Raw genomic sequence first — 18,879 nt, 5'->3', positions numbered from 1 at the left:
TCCTGGTGCTTTCTCGGTCATTAATGAAATTGTGTTTGCCAAGATGGGAGAATAGAACACAACATAGAAAGAAGGCTTATGCTTATGTAGGAGCCCGTTAGCTCGAGCGTAACGTTGAGGTACTTAGAAATGTGATGGGTGGGTTTCCATTTGTGTTTTTGGCTCCCAAATGTTGGGCTGTAGGACTTTATTCATTCATTCATTCATTCATTCATTCATTCATTCATTCATTCATTCATTCTCGAGAGACACCGAGAGAGGCAGAGACACAGGCAGAGGGAGAAGCAGGCTCCCTGCGGGGAGCCCGATGTGGGACTCGATCCCAGGATCCTGGGATCATGACCTGAGCCAAAGGCAGATGCTCAACCACTGAGCCATCCAGGCACCCCTGTAGGGCTAACTTTAGTGAGAAGGTACATTTAAAGAGCAGCAGAAACATGTACTTTTGAGGTGGAGGAGGGGTAGTTTATTCCTTTATGTTCCCTTGCAAATCAAGCTTAGCAGAGTGGGGACTTGGAGGTGCTATATTTGGCGCATTGACCAGCTGTGGCAGATTAAATGCCAAGTTTTTGTCCTGGGAGGCTGGGGTATTTAAACTGTCTCTCTCAGTGAACAAGTGGTATATTTTGTGTGTGTGTGTGTGTGTGTGTCTGTGCGCGCACGTGTGTGTGTCTTTTTGTCTGTGTGGATAAGAATGGGGAAGATAATTACAAATTTTTAAGAATTGATTTTTATTTAAAAAATTTAATTCCAGTATAGTTAACATACAATGTAATATTAGTTTCAGGTGTACACTATAGTAATTCAACAATTCCGTACGCTCCTGATGCTTATCACAGCAAGTGCCCTCCTAACTCTCCGTCACCTGTTTCACCCATCCCCCATCCCCTCCCTCTGGGAACCCTCCATGTGTTCTCTAGAGTTAAGACTCTGTTTCTTGGGGCACCTAGGGTGGCTCAGCGGTTTAGCGCCGCCTTCAGCCCAGGGTGTGATCCTGGAGGCCTGGGATCGAGTCTCACGTCAGGCTCCCTGCATGGAGCCTGCTTCTCCCTCTGCCTGTGTCTCTGCCTCTCTCTCTCTCTCTCTCTCTCTCTCTCTCTCGCTGTCTCTCATGAATAAATAAAATCATAAAATCTTAAAAAAAAAAAGACTCTGTTTCTTGGTGTGCACCCTCCACCATTTTTCTTTGTTCATTTGTTTCTTAAATTCTACATGAGTGAAATCAATTAGCATTTCTCTTTCTCTGATTTATTTCACTTAGCATTATACTCTCTACCTCCACCCATGTCATTGCAAATGGCAAGATTTCATTCTTTTTTATAGCTGAATGATATCCCATTGTTTATATACACCACATCTTCTCTGTCCATTCATCAGTCAATGGACACTTGGGCTGTTTCCATAATTTGTCTATTGTGAATAATTCTGCTATAAACATAGGGATGCATGTATCCCTTTGAATTAATGTTTTTGTATTTTGGGGGATAAATACCCAGTAGTGCAATTGCTGGATCATAGAGCAGTTCTATTTTTAAGTTTTTGAGGAACTTCCTTATTATTTTCCAGAGTGGCTATACCAGTTTGCCTTCCCACCAGCAGTACAGGAGGGTTCCTTTTTCTCTACATCCTTGCCAACATCTGTTGTTTCCTGTGTTTTTTATTTTAGCCCGTCTGACGGGAATGAGGTAGTATCTCATTGTGGTTTCATTTGATTTTCCCTGAGTGATTTTGAGTATCTTTTCCTGGGTCTGTTGGTCATTCGAGTGTCGTCTTTGGAAAATGTCTGTTCAGGTGCTCTGCCCATTTTTAATTGGATTGTTCATTTTGGGGGTGTTGAGTTGTATAAGTTCTTTATATATGGTTATATATATATATATATATATATATATATATATATATATATACTGATAGAGATACCGAGCCTTTATCAGATACATTATTTGCAAATATTTTCTCCCATTCTGTGGGTTGCTTTTGTTGATTGTTTCCTTTGCTGTGCAGAAGCTCTTTATTTTTACGTAGTCCCAATAGTTTATCCTTACTTGGAGAAGATAATTTTATTTCTCATTCTTAGAATTAAGGATTGTGTGGAATCTACCATATGAAGAATAGAAATAAGGGCGGGAGTTCACTGTCAAGGCTGACCTTTTTCCATGAAGAGCTCTGTTTTTTCCATACTGCTGATAGGGTTTTGGGGTGCCAAGAAAAACCCATCATGAGCTCAGCTGGGTGCAGAGTGTAGCAGCCCTCCCCATGCATCTTGGGAGGAGTATGAGTAATTTGAGAGCTAGGAATTCTGGTTATTTTGAGCTTGCAAAGCCAGAATGTTAGAGTGCCCTTAGCAGCACAGAAAGTTGCAACTAATAGACTCCTTCAGTTATCTTTCAGGATGCAAATCTAACTTTGCTTCACTGAAGTAGAGCCAAGAATCATAATGAAGGAAGTAGAGAAGCGAATGAGCTGCCCCACCTGCTCATGCAGTGAGAGCATCTCATTTCCCCTCATCTTTGCTGCTGCTTAAGGCCAGAGCAGACATACCTATGACATCATTCACCCAGGCAGCCTTCTGGACATGGAGTTGTATAGAGAACAAGCAAGATGTATGGGAAGGCTATATGGCCCGAGATGTCCCTTGGTGTTTTTTGACCTGTTAATTGCAAAGTGAAAGGTGTTTCAAATGAAAAGGGATCTGAGAAGGATCTAGATAGAAGGAAATGATTATTGCTGATGTACTCATGAAGCCAGGATTAATGTAGGTGGAAATTGTTTCAGAAGCTGAAGATTCATACCTGTATGTCTCTTGCTACTTCTCCTTGGGGAGGCACCCGCTTCTAGGCTGGTCTTGTCTGTCAGGGTCCAGCCAAGGGAACAAACAGTGCTAAATATGTAAAACAGAGAATTGAATACAAGATATCCGAACTCGGGTGACAGGCCAGATGAGGTATTGGGGCACCCCAGAGATTGACAGCAGTGAAAGACCACTTCCAAAGGGGAAGTGGTAATGTTACTGGAGTCCAGGTACTGGGATCACTCTGTGAAAGCTGGCCCCAAGACCGTGCAGGCCAAAGTAGAGGGGTTCTGGGGGACCTACCTTGACTCCATACAGGCCCCCCTCCCTGGTCCTACACTATCCTTAGTTTCCTGCCTATTTTCTTCATTGGCTAAACCCAGCCAGAAGTCAACCTGGGCAGTGAAGCCCATGTCAGGGGCGGGATGGGATGTGGACTTGGGATGGTAAGAGGAGGTCAGGAAGGGGTGCAGAATGGATCTGTGAGCATGCAGGCCTCAGTTCTGCCTGGGTGAAACAAGTGGTTCTGATTCTGCTAGCTCTGCTACCTCTTCCAGAGCACGCAGCTTTTGCTGAGCCCACCATCATGGTTTAGCTCTTGTTCTGGATTCCTGCCTGATAGCCGGCTTAGTCACAGATGTCCTGAAGTTGAAGTTACAATGGAATCAGAGGGCCCTCCCTCCAACATTTGCAGGTCAAAAGAGCAAGTGTTGATAGGCATAGACTATCTGGTTGCAAGGACTTCCTCTCAGGTCTTTGAAGGAGGGTATTATGCTGAGTGGAATAAGTCCATCAGAGAAGGACAAACATTATATGGTCTCATTCATTTGGGGAATATAAAAAATAGTGAAAGGGAATAAAGGGGAAAGGAGAGAAAATGAGTGGGAAATATCAGTGAGGGTGATAGAGCATGAGAGACTCCTAATTCGGAACGAACCAGGCAACCAGGCGTAGTGGGAAGGGAGGAGGTTGGGGATGGGGGGAATGGGGTAGGTGACAGGCACTGAGGGGGGCATTGATGGGATGAGCACTGGGTATTATGCTATATGCTGGCAAATTGAACTCCAATGAAAAAAATTTAAAAAAATTAAAATTAAAAAAAAAAGATGCTAAGAATCACAAAGCAGGGGAGAAGGTTGACAGGTTAAGGTATTTTATGGTTTGCTGCTCACTGCAAGGTGATTTTGGAGAGTCTGGTTCTAACAGTAAGAATGAGAGGGAGAACCATGCTTGGCAGGGGAAGGGTGGAATAAATTTTTCCAGAAGGGGAATGGTCCCTCTGGGGCTTGGAAGTGGGGTAAGGTAATATGTATGTGGGTATTGAAAGCCAGGCTGGATCAGGCTAGGGATGGTAGTGGGTTGGGAGGGGCTGCTGAAGGAGGAAGGCTTCCCATTAGGAGGTTTGGTTTGATGGCAAGACATCCAGTGCCTTGTACTGACAACTTGAGGATCTTCAAGAGGCCGGTTCAGCTTTGTCCCTGGATGACAACCTGTTACCTGGTCTCCTCGGGAGCTCTCCTATCTTTGGAACACCTGGCTCAGCCCCTAAGAGACCCAGGGGCATACACTCCCTTTTTGTTCTTTCCTTGCTCCACACTCTAGAAATCCATCACAAACCACTTAAAGAGTATAGCACTTCTCTTTCTTTTTTGCCAACAGGTGGACCTTGAGCGTACCTTCACATTTCGAAACTCAAAGCAGACCTACTCAGGGATTCCCATCATTGTGGCCAACATGGACACCGTGGGGACATTTGAAATGGCAGTGGTGATGTCACAGGTAGGATGGTGGGTACTCTTCCCTCGGCTGCTTGCCCTGGAGAGGTTGTCAGGAGCCCAGCCTGGACTTGTTCAGACACAAAGAAGAGGAGCAGATTGAGACATTTGGGGTCATCCACTGTGGCCAAGCTATTAGGCTCTGAGTCCGATGGTTGCTGGAGGTACTTCTTTCCCTACCTTTGCAGTCAGAAGATGGATGGAGTCTGGACTTTGAATTCAATGAATGCAGGTCTAGACCTGCAACCATTTCTTCCTTGAAAACACTCATGGTAGTTTTAGAAACCAGAAATATTATAACATTAGACTAGTGTCATAGTCTAGAAGAGCAACGTCGCCTTTGAAACAAATGCAGAACTGCTTCCTCTGCAGTCTGTTCAGTAATATTTATTACACAATTATGTACAAAACATTTATTGAGCACTCATGTGCCAAATAGTAGATATACTGTGTGTGATGTTATCACAGCCCCTCTGGGCGGGTTCCTTTAACAGAACTGAGGCAGAGAGAGGAGGAGGAAAGGTCAGTTGAACTCTTGAGGTAGAGACAGAGCCAAGCTTCAAGCCCAGACTAATTCTAGAGTAAGTGATTTGCCTCCCAATTCACACTGACAGGTAACAACAGGAGAAGCTCAAGGTCCCTTCTAGCCAATTACCCATCTCATTTCCTATAAAGGGAGTAGCTGGTGTCCTGGCATTGGGAGAAATGAAGGAAAAGCCCTTTGTGGGTGGGACCTTTGTCCCACGCGGCTGTGTCTGAGACACAGTGCACCTTATTCATCCTTGATGTGAAATGTTTGCTTCTGATGTGCACAGAGCTTGTGTGTCTTTTTCCATCAATGATGGCCTGCCAAGTAGAAAGAGAAATCCAATTAGTTGGAAGAGCTTCTCACTGGGCAGCGACTCAAGCCTCAGGAGGTACTAGGATTCATTATTAGCCAGTGATTAGAAGGAAGATTTTCAAACAGATTATGAATTCAAAAAATGGAATAGTGGGTGGTCCATCTGAGTCCATGATTAGTAGTATTCTCTTTCAGCCCACAGGACCCACAAAACTTTGGCCTGGAGGCGAATACATTAATCGCTGAAGAAATCTGTTTTTTTTTTTTTTTCTCCTTGTCTTGTGCTTGCTCTGCTCGTTGATACAGCCATTGCTACAAATGAATTATGTATTAGGGTAAAAGTGGGTGGGATCAGGGAACAGTAAGGAAGTATATTGGTTCATATATGGGTGTATTAGTCCATGAAACATGGAGAGCTTGCTGTGCCCTGCCCATTTTCACAGGAAAGACTCCCTGTCATTTGAGACCATGTACGTTGAAAATATAGTAAAATGGTGTCCTTTGAAACCATGCACAGGTACTATGAGTTTCCTGTTTCTAGGATCCACTGAGTTAGTGTGAGTTAATAAAGTCATGGAATTTTAATATTTTTTTTAAAACATTTTATTTATTCATGAGAGACACACAGAGAGAGGCAGAGACACAGGCAGAGGGAGAAGCAGGCTCCATGCAGGGAGCCCGATGTGGGACTCAGTCCCAGGACCCCAGGATCACGACCTGAGCCAAAGGCAAGATGCTCAACCACTGAGCCACCCAGGTGCTCCACGTTATGGAATTTTAGAACGGGAAAGTGTAGATGGGGAAATCGACCCAGAGAAGTTAGGAGAGGGGATGGAACCTGAGCTCTCTAGTCAGATTTGCGTTTGCTCTTGGCCTTTGCTCCTCTTTAGCCAAGCAATTGTTAAATTGTTAAGCTCCATTTGTGTACACAAAGCTAGCATTACCCTGCGAAGTTGCCCTGAGAAGGAAAGGACATGAAATGGTACACAAAGTGCTTGTGCAAAGTGTGGATGTTGGACTGGGTTGGTAGTCCTAGATTTGGGATTATAATTTGTAGCATTCCCTCTGTGAAGAATAGCAACTACATGTTGGGTTTAGCTTTTAGCAAGATCTGTTCAGACTGTGAACCCAAAGGAAAGCTTTCAGGTATAAGTCGAGGTCCTTCTGGGCTGGCTAAGGAGCAGATGGCCATCGAGCGCTCTTAGGGGCTGGGCACCTGCTGTCTGCTGGCCTGGGCCTGACTCAGGCTGTGGGCCAGGACAGGGCTTTGGGAACCCGTCCTTTCCCTCCCTGGCCTCTTGGCAGATCCTCCTGAGTCCTGAATGCAGTGTCGTCTGATCAGATTAGAATGGAAACCACAGTTGTGTGATTTTACCGGCTACACCTTCTTCTGTTTTTTGGCTTTCAGCATATTTAAAGCAAATTAAGCGTGAACTGGCAGGAACACCCCATTCTTTTGTGTTGTTGGGTTACCTCGGCACATTAGAGGAAGTAGAGCGGAGTCAAGTCAAGTCACTTGACTTCTTGTCCTAACAGTGCTGTTTTCTCTCCTAGCACTCCATGTTTACAGCAGTTCATAAGCACTATACCCTGGATGACTGGAAGCTCTTTGCTGCTCATCACCCAGAATGTCTGCAGGTAGGACTACACCCCAGTTATAAATCACATCTCTTGCAGGAGGGGAGAAAGACTTCAGGGTAGTCAAAAGGATTTGAATTGGCAGCAGATGGCCATGCAGAGTCCCTAGAGAGACCTGTGGAGAGTCAGTAGTGGGCCTCTGCCCTTGATCGTTGCCAGGGACTTGCCAAGAAAACTTGTGCAGGATCCTATTTTGAAAATATTAAGATTTCTCTAACAGGAATATCTGTTTTTTGTTTTTGTTTTTCCTTGAAAAATTTTGTGTTATGTCATGAGGGCCTGTGGAAGACCTGTGTTTCCTGCAAGGGGTGCATTTTGGTCTGAGCAGGCCTTTGATAGAGGAAAAACATCCAATTATAACAAGTTGTTTTGGAGTTGAATAAGCAATACGTCCACTAGGTTGGCTGTAATAAAAAAGACAGATACTAATGAGTGTTGGCGTGGATGTGAAGAAGTTGGAGCCCTTCCACATTGCTGGTGGGAATGTAAAATAGTGCAGCTGCTTTAGAGCTCAGTTTGGCAGTTACTCAGAAAGTCAGACAGCAGAGTTACCATTTGCAAACCCAGCAATACCATTTCTAGGTGTAGACCTCACAGACAGAAAAATACGTGTCCACACAGAAACTTGTACACAAATGGCATTATTATAAAGGCAGAAAGGTAGAAACAACCCAAGTGTTCATGAACTGATGAATGAATAAAGAAAATCTGGTATGTCCACAGAATGGAATACTATTCAACTGTGAAAAGGGGTAAAGTCCTCTGATTCATGCTACAACTCGGATGAACCTTGAAGACATTTTTGGTCGGTGACAAAGCCAGACACGAAAATGTTTCTGCTTATGTGAAATGCCAAAAAGTAGGCCAACCTACAGAGACAAAGGAGATGAGAGATTGGCTAAGGCTGGGGAGGGTGGGAGTTTGAGGGTACAGGCCAAAGCGTGTGGGAGTGACAAATGTTTTAAAATTGTGGTGGAGGTTGCACAATGCAGAATAGGCCAAAAGCTACTGAATTGTGCACTCTAAATGGGTGGATTTTGTGGAATGTACTGATGGTTCACTAAAGCTGTTACTAAAAAAAAAAAAAAAAAAAAGGCAGTTTGAAAATAACAAAAACTCTTATTATGCAGCACACCTGACTTGCCACCTGGCACATTTGCGTGGTTCTAAGCCAGCGCCACCAGAGAGGTTTCTTTGCATTGGAGACGCTCTCCTCTGTGATCAGATTGTGTCTGGAAAGTGACTTCATATTATACTGCTTTTGAGGTTTTACTGGCCCCTTTGTCTCCTTGGCTGTGCCGAATGTACATTTTGATTAGTGAGAAGGTGGTTTTGGAGATACAGTAATTCTGGCTCAGTACCAAGTCCTGCATTTTTTTCCATATCATGTTTGAATGAATATTAATTGCTTCACCTTTTTTCCTTCCCGTAAGAAGCTTGGAGAGTGATGATTTTTTGCAGGGGAGGGGAACGGGCCATACCTCTGACTGCTGTACAGGAGCTTTTGGCAATGTGTTGTTAATTAGAACCTTGTCCTTCATTACCGCGCGCGATCATTTGACTTACTGCTCTGCCTCTGACCAAATTAAAGGCTAATTAAAAAGAGGAAAATGTCAAAAACTTGGTAACATTGAGAGAAATGAACCAACCTTGAGTTCCACTTGCCAAACTTTAACAGAAATGGGAGGGAAAATAGGAAAGGTGACAAAGCTCTAGTGGGAGGGATGGACTGGGCCAGCACTGGGCAGACTGACAGCAGGAGGAGTGAAAACTGGTGTAAACACAGAAAACTGGAATAAACATGTATCAAGTTACCAGGCTGTTTACATTCAGTATCTGTGTTGTCAATACATTGTTGCAATTTTAGGGGCATCAGGAAGGATATTCAGATATGTCCCCCCAACTTGTGGCTCCTGGCTTAGAGAAGTGACCTAAAATACAAATATTCTTTTTATTTTTTAAGATTTTATTTATTTATTTGTGAGAGACACAGAGAGAGAGACAGACAGAGGCAGAGGGAGAAGCAGGCTTCCTGTGGGGAGCCCGATGGGGGACTCGATCCCAGGACCCTGGGATCACAACCTGAGCCAAAGGCAGACGCTCAACTGCTGAGCCACTCAGATGCCCCTAAAATATATTCTTATAAGAGGTGAGATGGCGACCCTGAGCACAACCCCAAGATTTAGTTACACTAAGGCATAAATTACTAAAAACAAATCTTCCAAAGTGCAGATTTTCACAGAAGCCAAGGGGTGGGTTGGAGAGCCCTGGTGCTGTGGTGGTTGGGGAAGAGGGTATCGCTGAGGGGGGCTGTGGTGGCTTCAGATGTAAACACAGACAGGTGCAGCTAGGAAAGATCATTTTAGGCTCGTCCGTTCTTGGACCTTTTGGACATTTTGCCCTTTTGGTAGGAGCCCTGAGTGTTGCAGTTTTTTTGTGTAGGTTATGATTTGCATGTTGTCACAGTATTGTATTGAGAGCAAAAACGCAGATAGGAAGGAGTTTTATCAGAGGAGTTTGAGACATCCTCCACTCCCTCCTGGTCCCCATGTGAGCTGCTCGGGGTGACCCACAGCTCTGGTGGGAGGAAGCTTGTGTCAACTGGCTGCCCCTCATTCTTCTGCCTCTCATCTTTTCCAAGAAGAGCAGAATTCGAACCAGCAGCTCCATGGTTCAGAGTTCCACACAGCTCGAGGAAATTGAGGAAAAGCCAAGGAGTAGGTTTCCTGAATAATTAAACATCTGATCACTGGCCAGATTCTGTGGCCGAGAGTGGATCCCCTTTTTACCTCCGCTGTTGTGTGTTTCTTGAGCGGATCCGCTGCAGGTGTATTATTTGGTCCACATAGACCTCAGAGACTCACTGCACTCTCAGAACAGCAGAATGGGTGGGGGCAGGGTCTGACTTTTGGATGCTACTCCCTCCTCACATCTGGTGCCTCTTGGTTTATTTTGGTACAGCATGTAGCCGTGAGTTCGGGCAGTGGGAAGAGCGATCTGGAAAAGATGAGTGGCATCTTGGAAGCGGTGCCGCAGGTCAAGTTTATTTGCCTGGATGTGGCCAACGGGTACTCAGAACATTTTGTGGAGTTCGTGAAGCTGGTGCGTGCCAAATTTCCAGAACATACCATCATGGTAGGTATAGTGGAACACCCTCTAGGTGGGGGGAAAGCAGAAAGAGGGCTGTTCAGCGTGTTGGGGGAGCTTCTTACTGAGATGAGTTGAGAATCATTACAAAAAGAAGAGGCGGAGGCTATGAAAGTATGCAGACTGGCTCTCCATAAAAACTAAAGTCCGGATGAGCATCACAGGGTGTTGGCTTTTTATATCCACCCACCAGCATCAGATGTTTCTTAGCATGGGATACCTTTGAACAAAGGTCTACGTCACCCCTTACTAAAGAGTTTATGTTTAAAAAAATGAAAATAGCGCAGTTGGGTTTGAGTGTAACCAGTTGGGGTCATCTGTAGCCCTCTCCTAACTTGCCAGTAGAAAACTGTCTTGTAACAGGTGAAATACCCCATGTGAACAGGAGTCCAAGTAGCCCACTATTATTTGCAAATCAGCTGTGGAGTATTGTTTTGTCAAGACCTTTATTCTTGATTTTGCCTGCCTTTTGTGTATCTTCCTAATTACGAACACCTTCACTGGTCAGAAAGTTTATTTGCTGTTGCCAGGAAAGGCGGACTTACAGACAAAGGGACTAGAAGCTCTTGGGTTAAATGTGGGTTTTCAGAAATTGTGCATTGTTATTATATGTCTCTCTACTGGTCTTAGTTAATGTGACAATTATGGACTGTCCACTAGATAATTAACCTGTGTCTCCGCTTTTGATAATTTTGCATTTTTTTTCTCCTCGAATTTCATCATCACAAGGAAGTTGGGACACAGGAATTCCTTTTATTAGTGGAGTTAAATCTTTCGTTAAGGATTCACAAGGATTTTTAAGAGAAGTATTTTTATGCTTTCCAGTCCTATGAGAAGAAAGGATTAAGAGTTGTCCCAAGGTCAACCAGCTGTATGGTATGAGAAATCGGGTGGGAGATCAAAAAAATCCTTTTATCCTCCAGAGTACTGCTGCAGTGTCATTTTTTTTTTAAACTATTTATTTATTTATTCACGAGAATACACAGAGAGGAGAGAGGGAGGGAGAGGCAGAGACACAGGCAGAGGGAGAAGCAGGCTCCATGCAGGGAGCCCGACATGGGACTCAATCCCGGGTCTCCAGGATCACACCCCAGGATGAAAGCAGGGCTAAACCGCTGGGCCACCGGGGCTGCCCACTGCAGTGTCATTTTAAAAAAGATTTTATTTGTTTATTTGACAGAGGGAGAGAGAATGCACTAACTGGGAGAGGGATAAAGGGAGAGAGAGAAGTGGACTCTTCACTGAGCATGGGGCCACATGGGGCTCAATCCCAGGACCCTGAGATCATGACCTGAGCTGAAGGCAGATGCCTGACTGACTGAGCCACCCAGGTGTCCTATGTCATTGTAGTTTTTGATAACAGTAATACTGCTTTTTGAGTACCCCCAGGCTTCAGGAGGTTCACATCTGTTCTTTCTCTTCTGCATAGTGTTTCTCTAAAGAACAGGAATTGTCCTGAATTTATCACAGATGAGGAATCTTGAGTCTAATCTGGTCTTACACTTTGGAGTGTTCACAAGGTCATATCAATACCGAACAGCGAATCGAGGATTTGAAGCCAGGCGGCGCGTATCTAGCACCTAGCATCTGGAGGCTCTTCTGCCTCCAGCCACCTGTAACTTTTTCTCACGCAGGAGGGAACAGAGAGCTGGACTCCCAGAAGAGCAGAAGCCCCCACCTGGGCCCTTCGCTGGGACCTGGTATCCCTAACCAGTATTTGGTATTGAACATAAATTCTGTGAAACACTGAGTGGCACTAGAAAGAGCATGAAAAATGTTGTGTTGACCAGGAGAGGACTCCTTTATTTATTCCTTGTGGAGAGAAGGAGATAAAGCAGGCCCAGGATTGCTGTTGATGGGTCTCCTTATCTGAATTAATATGGTCTAGATCTTTCCAGATCTTTCTAGTTCACCTCATGTGTTAATTGTGCTGGGGATAGAAGTGACTACTGATAAACTTAGAAGTTGTACTTTACCTCCACTGGCATTTAGGGGGTATAAGGGTTCATTCTGAAGGGTTAGGAATCAGAAGTGACATGGGTTTAGTAAGGCCATTCAGTGGGTCCCCTTTTTTTCCTCTGGTAATTCTTGCATTAAATTGTGAAATAGAGTGTACCTACAGACAAGTGCTTGGAATGTGGGTATTTAAAAGATAGCACTTTCCAGTGCCCTACACTCAGAAGCCCCTATTCCCACAAAAGACAAAGCCCCACCTTGACTTTAGCCATCATTTTTTTTTCCTCGCGGTGTCTTTGGTTTCACCACTGCTGATGCCTTCTTAACAGTATTTAACCGTGCCTGCTTTTGGACCTTTTATAAGTGTTAACCCTGCTGTGTATCTCCTGTCATGTTTTGACCAGTAGCATATTGAGATGCAGTCACACTTTAGGTAAGCTATGTAGTAGGTATTCCATTGCTCCTAGAACAAATCTTTATTTTTTTTAAGACTTAAAAAAAAAATTTATGTATGTATGTATGTATATGTTTATTTATTTAGAGAGTGTGAGTAGGGGGAGAGAGAGAGGGCGAATGTCAAGCAGACTCCCTGCTGAGCTCGGAACCCAACTCGGGGCTGGATCCCACGACCTTGAGGTGATGACCTGAGCCCAAATCAAGAGTCAGATGCTCAACCAACTGCGCCACTCAGGTGCCCCAGGAACAAGTCTTTAATACTGTTGCCCACCTGCCCCCACTTGTCCTTTCCCCTTGTTCTACTTTGTCGCTGGTTGTGACGCCGTTAGAATCGCTAAGTTAGTGCCTCTGAAGTTGGTGTGTGACCACATGATCCCAGTCACACTGAGCAAGTCACATAACCTTCTCATTTCCCTCACCTATGAAAAGGGGGTCAAGGATGATAATAATGGCTGGAGAATTTGGTGGGTCGGGGAGGCACGGGGATCAGATGGTGTGATGTGTGCACAGCGCAGTTTTCACAAACAATTGTTTGTTGGTTGTGCGTACTGTTGAGGACAGATGCCCAAAGCACTGATGAGAGATGGAAGGGCTGATGGAGAAGAAGAATGGAAAATGGGATGGGAGAGTATTCATTTTTGTTTTAAGAAGTTGGAGAAAACATGTACTCCTTCTCTCAAAAGAATATGTGATTGCAGAAATCAGAGTTCCAGAACTTTCTATCATATACTCCCAACAGTTGCCTGTGAGTTTCAGCTCACAGCTGGCCCTGCCGAGAGCTGAGGCAAGTTGCCCGTTGTGGAACCCAGAGAACTCAGTGTCGTTTCACCCCTCAGGGATGCAGACCAGGGAGCGGGAGCAGTGCAGGGAGGTAGGCTGGTAGTATGGGGCAAAGAGCGTTGTCACCAATGCGACCCTGGGAGTTGCCATGGGGATGAGGCTGGGAGGGAGAGATTGGCCAGAGTTCCCACGGCCCTCTGGGCAGCCGCCACCAGCAAGTGCCTCTTTAGCATCTGTTGGTTGGCTCTGGGATGTGTTTTCATTGTTCTGTTGGTTTCCCCAGCAATGAACGGGGACTCTGGCGAGCTAGGTACGTTATTCCTGAGGCGTTCTTTGCTTGCACTGACCCCTGAAATCAGGGATTCATTTTGGAAACCTTCAGTATTCTTAAAACCCTTGGTTTGGGGAAGTGTAATGTCTCTTACGGCTTATGGATGCTTTACCATTTGTCCAATGTTTTGGAACCAAAAGATATATAATATGGATGCTGAGTGTCATCATGATCGCTCCAGGACACTGAAGGAGAGGGGTGCTCAGAAATGGTCTTGGTTGGGGCACCTGGGTGGCTCAGTCCATTAAGCGTCTGCCTTTGGCTCAGGTCATGACCCCAGGGTCCTGGGATGGAGCCCCTAGTGCGGCTCCCTATTTAGTGGTGAGCCTGCTTCTCCCTCTCCCTCTGCCTTCCACTCCTCCTGCTTGTGCTCTCTTGCTCTCTCTCTGTCAAATAAATAAAATCTTAAAAAAGAACGAAAGAAAAGAAAAGAAATGGTCTTGGTTGAGTCTGGAGGTTCTGGGTGTCTACGGCAGGAGTAAGAGCTGGTTGTTCCCTGGATTCCTGTGCACACCCCATTTCCTTGCCTTTCACCCAAGGCACACTTTGCCACGTGCAAGGAGGGAAGAAGCAGCGAGTTTTAGGAAACTTTGGCAGAAAAGGGTCCTGCTGGCTGGTAGAACAGTGTAGTAGATCCTAGAGCCATTTGCCTGGTGGCTTTCAGAGAGGAAGAAGAATGACCTGTTACTGTAGGAAAAGGCACTAGCATGGGTGAGGCACTTCTAATGATCTCAAATCTTTGAGCACGGCTGGTAGCACCTACTTTGATTGAAGCGAAACTCATTTTAGGGAGCTCAGGGAACTTTCTGAGAATCACACCACCAATAAGAAGTGGGCTTGGGGTTCGGAGCCAGATCACCTGCCCCCAGGGCCTGTGATCTTCCAGTTATACCGCACTGCAGCCGGCAGCCGTGCCAACTTGTTGGGACATAGACGTCCCTATGCAGCGTCTGAGAAACTGTTTTGTGCTAGTGGCTCTTTGTGACTTGGTCCTGGGGAGGTAGGTCTGTAACACCCCAACTGTTTGGAGTAGACTAGAGGCCCAGCTCCACGCCCCTGGGAAATGCCACGTTAGTCAGTGTGGCCTGGTCCTCAGGTAGCCATGGGCACAGCCTCAGCATTTCTGTGCGTGGCCAGTGGCTCAGTCACCTGCGCTCATGATCAGAGCCACAGGGAGCCACCTTCTCCTGCTCTATCTCTCTTCCCAAGGAGGTGGACACTCTGTAGAATTGCTTGCAGGTGGGCAGCCTCACCTGTGGAGTGTGGAGCCAGCCTCGCTGAAGTCCAAGGGAGTGGTTAGCCGGACAGCGCCCTTTAGGCTGAGTTGCCTGGATTTCCTGATTTTACCCTCTTTCTGGAACTAGTGTGAACTGGAACTTGGCAGAAGCTATGAAGGGCCTCAGATCCAGGTGATGTTTATCTTTGAGAGTTCCGTAGTAAACTTAGTTTAATGCACCATAAAAGATGGGTATTACCTTGATAGCTTCTCTTACTTCCTGCTTCCACAGGCAGGTGTAGGGACATTTCTGTGTGCCTGGGAGAAGGTACTGGTAATAGCATATCAGCACTGTATGTCAGGAGTTGGCAAACTGGTCCACAGGCCAGATGCAACCTGTTGCCGTTTGCCAGCCTCTGCCTTATATCATCCTATAGAAAGGATTTTTCTTGTTAGGGGTCCTCAGTAGAGCCAATAAAAGGTGGGTAGAGAAGTTACTGTGTAATAGGTACTGAATTTCAGTTAGGGATGATGCAAAGTTTTAGAGACGGGTGGTGGTGGTGGCTGCACAGCATTGTCTGCTTAAAAATCGCTAAAAACAGTAAGTTTTATGTTCCTTGTATTTGACCACAATGAAGTAAAAAAAAAAAAAAAAGGAGGGGGAGCAGAAGAGCAATATTATAGAAACCATTCTTCTAAAGTGGAGAGACCTAACATTTCACTGAGTACAGAACTGAGAGCTGGGCTCTGTACTAGGAATTGAATAGAACTTTCTTTGTAAACCTTATCGTGACAACACAAGTGGGTGTGGCTGGTCCCAGGTCATAACAGGAGAAATGGAGACGCAGGGTTCTTTCCTAGTTGCCTGGTACGTGAAGATCTGCCAGTAGACCCCAGGTCTTTCTGAACTTAACCGTGACTTAGATGTCTGGGTCTAAAGGAAAGCTGGAAAAATTGGGGCAAAATGGTCTTGGTTTTGGTTTTGGCCCAGAGGACCCCTTTAGTCGTGTTGCTTTTTATATTCTTTTCCCTGGGCCCCTACTCTTCTCCTTGACCTTGGAGGGGCAGTGGTTGCCAGCAGAGCATAGGAGCTAGAGAAGTATCGGGGTGGGGGTATGGTTCCTTGGGACCCACCTCCTTGGAGAGTCCAGAGCTTGTGCTTTGTCACAAATGCCTGGGCAATGAGCATGTACTACAGGTGCGCCACGTTCTGGCTGTGCTATCTGCGTCACACAGGAGGTGTTTCAGGCCCAGATAGGCTGGATCCTCCCTAATCGCCCTGGCCGGCTCCATACCCCAGCATCACCCTCACGGCACCCCAAATCGCCCCTGGCACTGCTTCCTGGGCGGGGCCTGGGGCCAGGCCTGGGCCTGATCATGTCCTGCTGTCCTTCTCATGTTTGATTTTTGCCTTTCTCTTCCCGTCCCCTAGTTTTGCCTTCCTCTGGCTTCCCCTTTGATAAGGCCGCTCTTTTGCTCCTACAAATGGAAACTCACCCATCCTGCCTTTTCCTTCAGCATTCTTGTTGAGTTGTCATCATGCTGGAAGTGTTTCTTGGTCACTCTGGGTTTTTCCATACAGCAGCTTCTCTGCAGTGACTGCCTTCCAACCCCCAGGTTAAAGAGCCACACAGGTGGCCGAGGGGGGACATGGACACCTGTGCAAGCCTCCGGCCACCAGGACAGGGTCACCTTCCTCCTGCTTTTTTTTTGAAAGATTTTATTTATTTATGAGAGACACAGAGAGAGAGAGAGAGAGAGAGGCAGAGACATAGGCAGAGGGAGAAGCAGGCTCCATGCAGGGAGCCCGATGTGGGACTCAATCCCGGGTCTCCAGGATCACACCCCGGGCCGAAGGCAGCACTAAACCGCTGAGCCACCGGGGCTGCCCTTCCTCCTGCTTTTAAACTTACTTTGAATCTACGTGGTTGGCCCTGATACGTCCATCACGAACTGACTTGGATTCATTTATCTTGAATAAAGTGTAGGCCCTTTAGAACAAAATGATTTGTTGGCAGCACCAGAACAGGGTGCTATGTGGGGAGCTCAGAGTAACTTCCTCTGAATCATGTATGTATATGTGTATGTATGTATGTATGTATGTATTTTCATTTTTAGAATTGATTTTTATTTTATTTTTAAAATTTATTTATTTTTTTTATTTTTAAAATTTAAAAAAGGCTTTCTTCTTTAGTAAGACCATCAGCGAGGAAGAATTGAGAGTGTGGAGTCTTGTTTCTCAGGTTCCTATTGTTTCTTGGCTACAAAGTTTATGTTGGTCCTTGTGCTAAAACAAAACAAAACTCAAAACTCAAAGCCATCAGACTTAGTTATAAAAGTCATGCAGTTCCTGGGGCACCTGGGTGGCCCAGTCGGTTAAGCATCCAACTCTTGGTTTTGGTTCAGGTCACGACGTCAGGGTCCTGGGATCGAGCCTTGGCATTGGGCTCCATGCTCAGTCAGGAATCTGTTTGGGATTCTTTCTCCCTCTCCCTCCCCCCCCCTCCCGCTTGTGCTCACTCACTTGCTCTCTCTCTCTCTCAAATAAATCTTTAAATAAATAAAAAGTAATGAAGTTCCTACTGTAAAATCCAGAAAATTTTAAAGAAGAAAATTAATTAAAAGTTGTATAATTCTTTCATTTATACATAATTTGTTAGCTTTTTGGTGTATGTTTTCACATAGACATATACTTGCGGGTTTTTTTTTTCATTGTTGTTTTTACTTTATTTATTTAAAAAAATTTTTTTTTTTAATTTTATTTATTTGTTCCTGAGAGACACAGAGAGAGAAGCAGAGACACAGGCAGAAGGAGAAGCAGGCTCCATGCAGGGAGCCCAGTGTGGGACTCGATCCCTGGACCCCGGGATCATGCCCTGAGCTGAAGGCAGATGCTTAACCGCTGAGCCACCCAGGTGTCCCACATCATTGTTGTTTTTAACAAAATTGAGATCTTACTGTTTTCTTTTTTTTTTTTTAAATGATTTTATTTATTTATTCATGAGAGACAGAGAGAGAGAGAGAGAGAGAGAGAGAGAGAGGCAGGGACACAGGCGGAGGGAGAAGCAGGCTCCATGCAGGGAGCCCGACATGGGACTCGATCCTGGGACTCCAGGATCATGCCCTGGGCCAAAGGCAGCACTAAACCGCTGAGCCACCCAGGCTGCCTATCTTATTGTTTTCTTCTCCTTTCCCTAACATGATACTGAAAGCGATTAAGCAGTCCAATCTTAAAAACCTCATGTAGCTGAAAAACATCAGATTGTTGAACATTACCATTTTGGGTAATACATTTGCAGTTTTGTGCTGTTAGAAAGAATATACATTCTTGTAGTTAAATCTTTGAGCTCAGCTACGATTATTCCCTCTGGAGAGGATCCTGGAAGTACACTTACTAGATGAGAGAATATGTGTATTTTTGCATTTGCTCTGTATGGACAAATTGCTTTCCAGGAAAACTTGTACTACAGGAGACCTTGCACGGGCAGAGAAAAATAGTGTCTTCTTCCTCTTTGGTATTAAGTGATTGTAGGCCTTGATAATTTAAGTGAAAAGTACTACCTCAGTGATCTCTGATTTTATTTTATTTTATTTTATTTTATTTTATTTTATTTATTTTATTTTATTTTTTGATCTCTGATTTTAAGTGTGATGATTAGTGAGGGTGAACACTTTCCCTGTGTTCATTGTCTACTTTAATTCTAGTTTTAGTTTGTTCACATCCTTTGGCAGTTAATCTGAGGTGTTAACATTTCTTTTGCAGATTTGGGAGAGCTTTTATATTAGTAACCTTTGTCATAATTGCAGGACTTTTCTCCACCACATTTTCTCTTACTTTTGTTGATTGTATGTGTGTGTGTGTGTGTGTGTGTGTGTGTGTGTGTACACATCTTTTTTTCCACTTTTATGGTAATTACAAGTCTTCAGGGTAGTCTAAATATGGGGGGAGGC

At 45.0% G+C, this 18,879-nt stretch overlaps 1 protein-coding gene across 1 annotated transcript in view; it reads left to right on the top strand.

Annotated features, from left to right (window-relative positions):
* The window catches only part of GMPR (guanosine monophosphate reductase), a 50,012-nt gene that overhangs the window by 4,520 nt on the left and 26,613 nt on the right, over window positions 1-18,879 (top strand). The window contains exons 2-4 of the mRNA XM_025999332.2: window positions 4,448-4,567; window positions 6,959-7,042; window positions 10,004-10,177. Coding sequence (XP_025855117.1) covers window positions 4,448-4,567; window positions 6,959-7,042; window positions 10,004-10,177 — 378 coding nt within the window. The remainder of the gene's footprint in view (window positions 1-4,447; window positions 4,568-6,958; window positions 7,043-10,003; window positions 10,178-18,879) is intronic.

The sequence above is a fragment of the Vulpes vulpes genome, chromosome 12 (assembly GCF_048418805.1).
Source record: "Vulpes vulpes isolate BD-2025 chromosome 12, VulVul3, whole genome shotgun sequence".
NCBI lineage: Eukaryota > Metazoa > Chordata > Mammalia > Carnivora > Canidae > Vulpes > Vulpes vulpes.
The sequence above is the reverse complement of the archived record's forward strand: the minus strand, read 5'-3'. Positions and strand labels throughout refer to the sequence as shown.